General features: G+C 38.7%; 1 protein-coding gene across 4 annotated transcripts in view; it reads left to right on the plus strand.

The window, feature by feature from the left end:
- Nucleotides 1–12,340, plus strand: part of LOC120237469 (JNK1/MAPK8 associated membrane protein) — a 44,282-nt gene that overhangs the window by 7,603 nt on the left and 24,339 nt on the right. For all 4 annotated transcript variants that reach the window (XM_039240772.1, XM_039240773.1, XM_039240774.1 and 1 more), the window contains one exon: nt 4,851–5,057. In XM_039240772.1, the coding sequence (XP_039096703.1) occupies nt 4,851–5,057 (207 nt within the window). The remainder of the gene's footprint in view (nt 1–4,850; nt 5,058–12,340) is intronic.

Below are 12,340 nucleotides of genomic sequence, written 5' to 3' on the forward strand. Positions count from 1 at the left end.
CCATTGAGAATGCATGGGTCAGATTCTCGTAGAAACTTTCCTTTCTAGTAACCTTGCTTTCCCCAGAGTTTAGTATTAAATTTGTTTTTCTTTAAGGCCAGGACAAAGATCAACAGAATTGTATATCTTTATGGAGTACAGTCAGAAGTTGTGCTTCTTATATAATTTGTTTTTATATAATTTGTAACTTAGAATGTATTCATTGAGCAATCTCTAAGGGTGTTTGCAATGTGCCAGGTGATACACTGGGTTGCGAGATTCCAAAATAACTAAATGTGGATGCTCGTAGTCCAGTGCACAAGAGAGACAGGCCGTCACAGTATTTGTGACGTTCTGTAAGGGAAATATGTGCACAGTTTTAAGGCTGGCATGAAGAAGAAAAAAGTTAATGTTGATTCTTAGAATAGGGTGGTTTCACACAAGAAAAAACTGACTTTAAGCTGGACTTTGAAAAGTCAATGGTTTTTGATAGAGGAATTGAAGAAAGAGTCTATCACATAGCAGAAAAAAAATATATATGCAAAAGCATAGAGGCAGAAAAAGAGCACAGTATAATTAAGAAATGAGAGGTGAGGATCCGATGGAAAATAAGAACTGAATGAGACCAGGACATAAAGAGATTTGGGGCTCGAGGAGTCTCAGGAAATATAAGACCTGGGAATAATGCCAGAGCTGATCTTGAAGGATACACAGCTTACCAGACAGGTGAGTGAAGCCTGCCCAGATGTTCGGAGGCTTGAGGAAAAAGGCATGTAGCATGGCCAGGAGGTATGGAAGGTAATGTTGTTAAGGAGTATTTTTCCCAAAAGACCGATGAGACTCATTGAGTAGGCTAATAAGGGGAGTTTTAGAATCAGATTTCCTCTTGTAAAGATTATGTGATGACTTGGGACAGACTGAAAGGGAGCATGATGGGAAGAGATTACTAAATAATAGCTCTATAATAAATAGAGCTCGGTTGAGCATCCAGCCCTTGATTTTGGCTCAGGTCACGATCTCACAGTTTGTGACATCAAGCCCTACGTTGGGCTCACTGTCAGTGAGGAGCGTGCTTGCAATTCTCTCCCCCTTTCTCTCTGCCCCTCCCAAACTTGTGCACACGTTCTTTCTCTCAGCATTAAAAAAAATAATAGCAAGAAATGATGAGGTTGGGATGTACCTCTAAAAATATGAATTCTATAAGGAAGCAAAGTATTGCATTATATAATATGGAATTGTAAATGTTTGTGTACATATTCTTTGTTTCCCTGTGTGTAAAATCACTCAGGAGTTCAGCTTCCAACAGTATGGACTAATTAGGAGCTCCAGGTGACCCTCCTGTAGGAAATAACTAAAATTTGAAAAAGGCATCTATTTAAGACACTGCTGGCCTCACTGGAGGCAAGGGAGGTCTCCAAGAATTCATTTCTTTTAGAAAACAAACCAACCCATTCTAAGCAGGCGGGGGCAGAGTGACAAAGCAGGCTGAAGGAATGGGAGGAAAGTTGCCTGAGGTTAACTGCTGATAGAGGGAGATGCTGAATCTGAGGAGCCAGCTCTCAGCCTAGACTCTCAAGAGGCTGAAGCCCCACAGTGATGGGCATGCTTCTGGCAAAAGCAGCAAATCCTCTTGGGGAAACCTTCCCCATTCTCAGTTTAGGGTTTAGGTCCATAAGATTCTTGTTCATTAATATCTGTTAATGACCTCATATTCCATGATAACCAGATAAAATAAGCACTGTGACTGAGAGTCGGTAGACATAATGGACAATATAGTTATGCTTCCAAAGGACTGCAGATAATGGACTTGTGACTACACATTATAAAACTGCTATCTTTACAGTGTTAAATAAAGGATGCAGTCTCAAAGATCTCCAAGAGTCAACAAGAGCTTGTTGGGAATGAATAAACAGATTTGTTTAAAAAACAAAAGGAACTTCTAGAAATGAAATTTTTAAAATGATAGGTCGATCAGATTAAACAATTGAAGACAGAATTAGTGAATTAGGAAATTGATATGTCTAAAGGAATAATAATACAATGCTGAAAGAAAAGGATATAAAAATATGACCCTATATTAAGAGAAATGGAGCATAGAATGAGAAGCTGTAACATATATCTGTAATACCTGCGGGGAATCCACCCGGGGTCAATTAAACATTCAGACTTAAGAGGTCATACCAAGCACCGGTGGACCCAGAAGGAACACAACTTTCCAGCAGGGCAACATCAGCTTTTGAAGCAACTGAGCTCAGCTGCAGGAAGATAAAATCCACACTCCGTGGTTGTAGGAGTCCAGGCTTATAGTATTACGCCTTAAAGAAGCAAGTCTTTCTGTAACATGCCCATAAGTGTGCTTTCCAGAGTTCTGCAAGGGACATGCCAATTATAGGAATTGCTGAACTCAAGAAAGCCAGACTGTGGTGTTCCCATCCTGTAGTTACTGCTCATTTATAGTTCTCCCAGTTCAGATGTACTTTACCAGTCAAGGGGTTGTTTGTATCCTAAGCAATGTTACCTAGCAATAAAGTTGACATTCTACCCTTATCAGGCTTCCAGAGAAACAGAGGTAGAGTTGACTGAAGGTCAGAGTCTTGTGTACGGGGAAGGTTTTATTAACTCTGCATAGATTCTAATCAGAGTCTTCAGAAAAAATAGAGAAAATGAAGGAGAGGCAGTATTTAAAGGTTTGTTAGCTTCAGGTTTTACCGAAATAGTGAAAAACAGATTTGCAGAATTGCTTTTGGGGAAGCAAAATACATTCCAAGCAGAATAAGAATAAATTCATACCTGTGCACATTATAATTAAACCACAGAACACCAAAGATAAGAGACCACTGGTGCTCCAGTCAGCAGCCCCGTTTGTGCTCATAACTGGCAGCTGGCATCCACTCTAGCCATTTGAGTTGGTCATTTTGCGTAGCGCAGGGCAGTCAAGCCTATAGACAGTGCATCCCAACTGGTATCACATGAAACACAAGGACTGCTCTGGTGTGCCCACTCAAACCACAGACTAGTGAGAAATAACCAGTGATGGTGGTTTTAAGGGAAGAAGTGTTGAGGTAGTTTTCCATGCAGTGATAGATTAACTGAAACATTGTTCAGATAAAAACTCAAAAGCATCTGTAGAATAATTAACTAGAAATATGAGAGTTTACTCAGTAAAGAGGCTGGCTGTAAGAGAAAGGCACAGGATCAGTGATCTCCCTCCATCGCACATATAGTACCATCGTACCGTGAGACAGCTAAGACCAAGGTAGCTACATTGGATTCACATGGTGGTCCCTGACAAGCTGATTCTAAAATCTGTATGGAAGTGCAAAAGCCCAAGAATGGCCAAGACTACTGAAGAAGTAGAAGAACGTATGTAATATCAAGATTTATTGTCATATTTTCTTGCTTCAGGGATAAATGGACCACAGGAACAAAATAGCAAACCTAAAAACAGACCAGTTATATATGAAATTTGTATGGCAGAAGGCGCATGGCAGTTCGGGCTGGGTGCGGGTGTAGGATAAACGACTCAATAAAATGCTACTGCTGGGACTGTTCAATATCTAAGTGGAAAAATCTAATCTACCTTACGTTATACACAGATCTTTTCTACGTGAGTTAAAGATTTAAATGTAAAAGCAAAACCTTCAAACTCTTAGAAGAAAGTCTAGGATATATTTTTCTCAGAGTGAGGATTTCTCAGAACATTAAAATGCTAACCAGAAATTAAAAATTGTTAAAGCCAATTATATTCAAATTTAGAACATCTGTTCGTAAAAAGATACCACAATAAATTGAAAATTCAGCTCATAAACTGAGAAAGATGTTTGCAACATATTTGACTAAAACAAATGGATGAACAATGGAATGGGCACAGTGTTGAAAATGCATAAAGCAGTGTAAATGACTGAACTTCAGGGGCACCTGGGTGGCACAGTCAGTTGAGCGTCCGACTTCAGCCTTGGTCATGATCCCTCTGTTCCGAGTTAAAGCCCCATGAGTTTGAGGCCCATGTTGGGCTCTGTGCTCTGTGCTGACAGCTCAGAGCCTGGAGTCTGTTTCAGTTTCTGCGACTCCCTCTGTCTCTTAGCTCCTCCCCCAATCACGCTCTTTCTCTCTCTCTCTCTCTCTCTCTCTCTCGAAAATAAATAAACATTAAAAAAAGAAAGCATATAACTGGACTTCATCTACAAGCAGTGCCATGGATGAATCTTGGACATGTTATTTTGAATGAAAAAAAAAAAAACCTTAAAAGACATATATCACTTTATAGTGTTTAAAAATAAAACTAGACAGTAGTTTTGAAGCATACTCTAGTTGGAATAAAAACTTAAGAAAAAGTGATAAAGACAATTTTGTACAATGGTTAACTCTTGGGAGAGAGCCAGGAGTGGGGAATGAGGAAGGAACAGAGATAGATAGAAGTTGTTAATGTTGTAATTACTGGGTTAAACTATGAGCTTATAATGTTTATTGTACTTTATAACTAATATATTTTATATATAATCTTTTATGTGCATTTTATATGTAAGATAATTTAAAATGATGCATAGATAACTGAGACATTTTAATAACAGCTTGGCAATATACAGTATACTAAAGATGAAGATCTAATTTCTACTTTTTTATACGTTTAGGTAATACTAGTACAGTGTTATCTGGGATGACTATTTCTTTTTAGTAAAGAAGGTTAAATTCTTCTCAAGTGTTTTCATGTTTGACTTTTTTTTAAACCTATTTAGAAGATATTTTAGCTTCAGGATTTATCAGTTAAAATTTCCTTTTAGAATCTGTATTTTGAAACATACAGATTTTCTTGAAAGCCGTCTAAATACTGAACATTTTCTGGTAAAATTGTGCTTCTTTTGTTTTCCTAGCTCCAGTGCCCTTTTCCAGCACATCACGGCATTATTTGAATGCAGTATGGCAGCTATTATCACCTTACTTGTGAGCGATCCGGTTGGTGTTCTTTATATCCGTTCCTGTCGGGTACTGATGCTTTCTGATTGGTACACGATGCTTTACAACCCAAGTCCCGATTACGTCACCACGGTGCACTGTACTCATGAAGCTGTCTACCCGCTGTGAGTATTTAGAGAGACGTAAGATCATTTTAAAAATGACAATTGTAGATTTTATTCATTTCAACAGATTGAGTATCGGAAAATGGCTTCTAGGCACTGGGGAGATACACAGAAATGGTTTTCTTCTCTTAGGGATCCATACTCTGATAGAAGGAAATAGAAATGCAGCTTAGTACATTCCAAGGCAAAGTATTTTTGTAGTTGGTGTTGAAGTGTGTAAACCATTTCCAAAATAAGCCATATATGTTTCTTTAAAAAGAATTCTAAGGAAAACCTTTAGGCTATGCAGCAGAGAAGCACTATCTGACATAGAGGAAAGAATATGGGCTCCGTAGCTAAAAACAGGCTTGAGTGTGAATCCTGAGCTGCTGTGGTAATGTGATCATGTTAAGATCCTCTTGTAATCTCAGTTTTCCCATTGGTAAAAATGGGAATAATATTATAAGGTGATTGGGAAGATTAAATAAATCTACATGTATCAGATACCATGTGCAGTGCCTTACATACAGGAAGCACTTAAAATAGTAGCAGCATTACTAGAGTGCTAGAGTTAATGTTCTTTTTTTTTTCTGAAACAGATGTTTGTAATTTCCATGAGAATGTTTTGTTCTGAAAATATCAATTTCAGAAGACTATAATATGATCACAGATACTTCATTTTTAGAATTTCTCTTTGTGTTCATTTTGAAGTGTTTTTCTTGGTAAAGGTGTAATATAATGGTCTGATATTTATATTCTCATAGTTGTAGCAAGTAACCATTACATAATACGCTCAAGAAAATAGTCCTTTTTGTATAGGTTCTTTTTTTTTTTTTTTTAATATTTTTATTTATTTGTAGGAGAGAGAGAGACAGCGTGAGAAGGGGAGGGTCAAAGAGAGAGGGAGACACAGACTCTGAAATAGGCTCCAGGCTCCGAGCTGGCAGTCAGCACAGAGCCCGATACGGGGCTCAAACCCACGAACCGCAAGATCATGACCTAAGCGAAAGTCGGATGCTCAACCGACTAAGCCACCCAGGTGCCCCTGTATAGGTTCTTAAGAGTACTAAGTGTGAGGGGCACCTGGGTGGCTTAGTCAGTTAAGCGTCCGACTTCTGCTCAGGTTCATAATCTCACGGTTCGTGAGTTCATGCCCCGCGTCAGGCTCTGTGGTGACAGCCCAGAGCCTGGAACCTGCTTCAGCTTCTGTGTGTGTCTCTCTGTTCCTCCCCTACTCATGCTCGCTCTCTCTCTCTCTCTCTCAAAAGTAAATAACTTAAAATACAAGTTTTTAAAAAGGAGTATTAAGTGTGAAAAATACCCATGCACATATGTGAAAAAGTAATTAGGTTCTAGATATAGGGATAAGAAAATCTTTCCACCTGCCTACCATTAGGTCCTATAAGCTATTTATTTCCTGTATATATATTATCTCTATGTACATATAATTTATATTTAAGACTGCATAGAAAAGACTGATAATGTCTTGCTTTCATAGAGCTATAACTCTCAGCCTTGTTTCTTCTCATACACTGTCCTGAGGACTGCAGAACTTAACCTTCTCTTTAGAAAGCTTAATAAGTGAATCAGAGATATATGTATATATGTATATAACCATCTTTTTTTTTTTTAATTTTTTTAAATGTTTTATTTATTTCTAGGAGAGAGAGAGAGACAGCGTGAGCAGGGGAGGGTCAGAGAGAGAGGGAGTCACAGACTGAAACAGGCTCCAGGCTCTGAGCTGGCTGTCAGCACAGAGCCCGACACGGGGCTCGAACCCACGAACCGCGAGATCATGACCTAAGCGAAAGTCGGACGCTTAACCGACTAAGCCACCCAGGCGCCCCTATATATAACCATCTTATTTAAAACAAAATCAGACTCATATACTGCTGGTTACATTTTTTTTTTTTAATATCTATAAAGCATATAGTAGGAAAGCCAAAAAATAGAAGTGGCACAGGTGCTCTCAGCCCTCACTGTGCAGCTTTAACAGCCATGTCCTCACACAGCTTTGTTGATTATGACATTTCTCATCTGTTCATCATCTTCGAATTAGGTAGTTTTTTTTCTCAGTAGCTTTACTCGGTCACTGTGAAATGGCCTGTCTGCCTAACTGTATTAATCATGCAAAACAGAGGCTTTTGAAATTCTGAGAAGATTTTATAGTATTAACATTGGGTTTATACAAATTTTTACTTCACATAGCCATTTAAATGTAGCTATATGACCAGACTGGGGCTAAACATTTCAAAAAGCAGCAGGACTGCCCAGGGCTCCTGGCTGGCTCAGTTGGAAGAGCATGCAACTCTTGATCTCACGGTTGTGAGTTCAAGCCCCACGTTAGGCATATAGCTTACGGGGGTAAAAAAAAAAAAAAAAGCTACAGGATTACCAAAAGTTATAGTAATTTTTTTCTTTCCCCACATTAGGTGTAGAAATTACTAGCAAAACAACAAAAAACAAACAAACAAAAAAACCCCTGCAGGACTACCAAAAGTTATAGTAATTTTTTTCTTTTGTGAGTCAACAAAAAGTAATAGTACAAAATTATCAGAAACCTTTGGAACACTGTTATATGGACTAATGGAGGTTATTTCTCCACTGGTATATATAACCTACTTCCTTACAAATTGAAAAATGCCCAGATACTTTACTGATACTTACAGTTTTGAGGGAAATTGATTAGTTGAGACATGGAAAAGCATGCAAATTTCTATTATTAGCAACTTACTGTAAAAAATGTTTACATTATTAAAATCTTATTTATGAGCTACTGAAATGAGCAATTAATACTATTGTAGCAGAAATTAGCTTTAGCTTGTCAGATTTATCCTATCCCCATATATAGGAGGCCTGGGGGAGTAAGAAAGTGAGGAGGTTCAGGATGGACTACAGGTCTGCTTCCAGAGTTTTCTGGTTCATTAGGAGAGTGACTCATGATAGTTTCCTTCTGATTAAAATAATAGTCTTTCCAAGAGGCACAGAGAACTCCCCTCAGACGTAACTTGAATCAGTCTTCTACATGACATATCATAGTGAAACTGGCAAAATTTAAGGACAAAGAGAGAATTCTGAAAGCAGCTAGGGATTAAAGGGCCCTAACATACAAATGGAGACCTATCAGAGTGGTGACAGACCTATCTACTGACGCTTGGCAGGCCAGAAAGGAATGGCAGGAAATCTTCAATGTGACGAACAGAAAAAAAATGCAGCCAAGAATCCTCTATCCAGGAAGTTTGTCATTCAGAATAGAAGGAGAGATAAAAGTCTTCCCAAATAAACAAAAATTGAAAGAATTCGTCACCACTAAACCAGCCCTACAAGAAATGCTGAGGGGACTCTCTGAGGGAAATGTTGCAAGGAACACAAGGTACCAGAGACACCACCACAAGCATGAATCCTCCAAAGAACACAATGACTCTAAACCCATATTTTTCAATAATAACACTGAATGTAAACGGACTACATGCTCCAGTCAAAAGACATAGGTATCAGGGGCGCCTGGGTGGCTTAGTCGGTTAAGCGTCCGACTTTCGCTTAGGTCATGATCTCGCAGTTCGTGGGTTCGAGCCCCGTGCCGGGCTCTGTGCTGACTGCCAGCTCGGAGCCTGGAGCCTGTTTCAGTCTGTGACTCCCTCTCTCTCTGACCCTCCCCTGCTCACGCTGTCTCTCTCTCTCTCTCTCCTAGAAATAAATAAAACATTAAAAAAAAATTTTTTTTAAATAAAAAAAAAGACATAGGTATCAGAATTGAAAAGAAACCTCAAAATCCATCTATTTGCTGTCTACAAGAAACTAATTTTAGACCTGGGGACACCTTTAGATTGAAAGTAAGGGGATGGAGAAATATCTATCATGCTACTGGAAGTCAAAAGAAAGGTGGAGTAGCTATACATATATCAGACAAGCTGGACTTTAAAGACAGTAACAAGGGATGAAGAAGGGCATTATATAATAATTACAGGGTCTATCCATCAGGAAGAGCTAACAATTATAAATGTCTATGCGTTGAATACGGGAGCACCCAAATACATAATCACAAACAGAAACAATCTTATGGACAAGAGTGTGCTAATAGCAGGGGACTTTAATTCTCTACTTACAGCAACAGATAGATCAACTAGACAGAAAATCACTAAAGAAACAACGGACTTGAATGACACATTGGACCAGATGGATTTGACAGATATATTTAGAACTCTACATCCTGAGGCCATGGAATTCACTTTCTTCTCAAGTACGCATGGCACATTCTCCAAGATAGATCACATACTGGGACATAAAGCAGCCCTCAATAAATATGAAAGAATTGAGATCATACCATGCACACTTTCAGATCACAGTGCTATGAAACTTGAAATCAATCATAGGAAGAAGTCTGGAAAGCCTCCAAAAACATGGAGGTTAAAGAACATCCTACTAAAGAACGAATGGGCCAATCAGGCAATTAGAGAAAAAAATTTAAAAATATATGGAAACAAATGAAAATACAACAATCCAAAGTCTATGGGATGCGGCAAAGGCAGTCCTAAGAGGAAAGTACATTGCACTCCAGGCCTATTTCAGAAAATTAGAAAAAGTGCAAGTAGAAAATCTAACAGTGCACCGAAAGGAACTAGAAGGAGAGAACAAGAGCACCACAAACCCAGTAGGAGAAGAGAAATAAGAAAAATCAGGGCAGAAATAAACAGTATAGAATCCAAAAAACAGTTGAACAGATCAATGAAACTAAGAGTTGGGGTTTTGAAAAAATAAACAAAATTGGCAAACCTCTAGCCAGGCTTCTCAAAAAGAAAGGAGAGAGCACTCAAATAGACAAAATCATGAATGAAAATGGACTTAATACAACCAGCCCCTCAGAAATATAAGCAGTTATCAGGGAATACTATGAAAAGTTATATGCCAACAAATTGGACAACCTAGAAGAAGTGGACAAATTCCTAAACACACACTCACTACCAAAATTCACATGGAAAGAGGTAGAACATCTGATAGACCCATAACTAGTGAAGAAATTGAATCAGTTATCAAAATCTCCCAACAAATAAGAGCCCTGGGTCATATGGCTTCCCTGGGGAATTCCACCAGACATTTAAATCAGAGTTAATACCCATTCTTCTCAAGATAATCCAAAAAAAAGAAATAGAAGGAAAACTTATGGACTCATTATACAAAGCCAGCATCACTTTGATTCCCAAGCCAGACAGAGACCCAGCAAAAAAAGAGAACTACAGGCCAGTATCCTTGACGAATACAGATGCAAAAATCCTCAAAAAGATACTTGCAAATTGAATTCAACAGCACATAAAAAGAATTGTCAGTGATCAAGTGGGATTCATTCCTGGGTTACAGGGCTTGTTCAATAGTTGCAAATCAATCAGTGTGATACATCACATTAACAAAAGAAAAGGTAAAAACCATATGATCCTGTCGATAGATGCAGAAAAGGCATTTGACAAAATACAGTATCCCTTCTTAATAAAGACACTTGAGAAAGAGATAGAAGGAACTTCCTTAAACATCATAAAAGCCACCTATGAGAAGCCCGCAGCTAACATTATCCTCAACGGGGAAAAACGGAGAGCTTTCCCCCTGAGATCAGGAGCACGACAGGAATGTCCACTCTCACCACTGTTGTTTAACATAGACTGGAAGTCCTAGCATCAGCCATCAGACAACAAAAGGAAATCAAAGGCATCAATTGGCAAAGAAGAAGTCAAACTCTCACTTTTCCCAGACGACATGTTACTCTACATAGAAAACCTGACAGACTCCACCAGAAGCCTACTAGAACTGATCCATGAATTCAGCAAAGTTGCAGGGTACAAAATCAATGTACAGAAATTGGTTGCATTTTTATACACCAATAATGAAGCAACAGAAAGAGAAATCAAGAAACTGATCCCATTCACAACTGCACAAAAAAGCATAAAATACCTAGGAATAAACCTAACCAAAGGTATGAGATCTGTATGATGAAAACTATAGAAAACTTATGAAGAAAATTGAAGAAGACACAAAGAAATGGAAAAACATTCCATGCTCATGGATATGAAGAATAAATATTGTTAAAATGTCATTACTTCCCAAATCAGTCTACACATTCAGTGCAATTCCAATCAAAATTGTACCAGCATTCTTCTCAAAACTAGAACAAACTATCCTAAAATTTGTATGGAACCACAAAAGACTGCGAATAGCCAAAGTAATATTGAAGAAGAAAACCAAAATGGGAAGCATCACCATCCCAGACTGTAGCCTCCACTACAAAGCTGTCATCATCAAGACAGTATGGTATTGGCACAAAAACAGACACATAGACCAATGGAATAGAATTGAGAACTCAGAATTGGACCCAAAAGTATACAGCCAACTAATTTTTGACAGAGCAGGAAAGAGTATCCAATGGAAAGAAGACAACCTCTTTAACAAATGGTGCTGGGAGAACTGGACAGCAACATGCAGAAGAATGAAACTGGGGCACTTTCTCACACCATACACAAAAATAAACTCAAAATGGATAAAGGACCTGAATGTGAGACAGGAAACCATCAAAACCCTAGAGGAGAAAGCAGGAAACAGCCTCCTTGACCTCAACGGCAGCAATTTCTTACTTGACACATCCCCAAAGGCAAGGGAATCAAGAGCAAAAATGAACTGTTGGGACCTAATCAAGATAAAAAGCTTCTGTACGGCAAAGGAAACAATCCATAAAACTAATAGGCAACTGATGGAATGGGAAAAGATAGTTGCAAATGACATATCTGATAAAGGACTAGTATCCAAAATCTATAAGGAACTCACCAAACTACACCCAAAAAACAAATAATCCAGTGAAGAAATGGGCAGAAGACATGAACAGACACTTCTCCAAAGAGGACATCCAGATGGCAAACAGACGCATGAAATGACGCTCAGCATCCCTCATCATCAGGGAAATACAAATCAAAACCACACTGGGATACCACCTCACGCCAGTCAGAGTGGCTAAAATGAACAAATTAGGAGACTATAGATGCTGGCAAGGATGTGGAGAAACAGGCACCCTCCTACACTGTTGGTGGGAATGTAAACTGGTGCAAGCAACCCCATTGGAAAACAGTGTGGAGGTTCCTCAAAAAATTAACAATAGAACACCCCTATGACCCAGCAATAGCACTGCTAGGAGTTTACCCAAGAGATACAGGAGTGCTGATGCATAGGGGCAAATGTACCCCGATGTTCATAGCAGCACTCTCAACAATAGCCAAAACATGGAAAGAGCCTAAGTGACCATCAACGGATGAATGGATCAAGAAGAT

This window comes from Hyaena hyaena, unplaced genomic scaffold, assembly GCF_003009895.1.
Source record: "Hyaena hyaena isolate Hyena2069 unplaced genomic scaffold, ASM300989v1 scaffold_181, whole genome shotgun sequence".
NCBI lineage: Eukaryota > Metazoa > Chordata > Mammalia > Carnivora > Hyaenidae > Hyaena > Hyaena hyaena.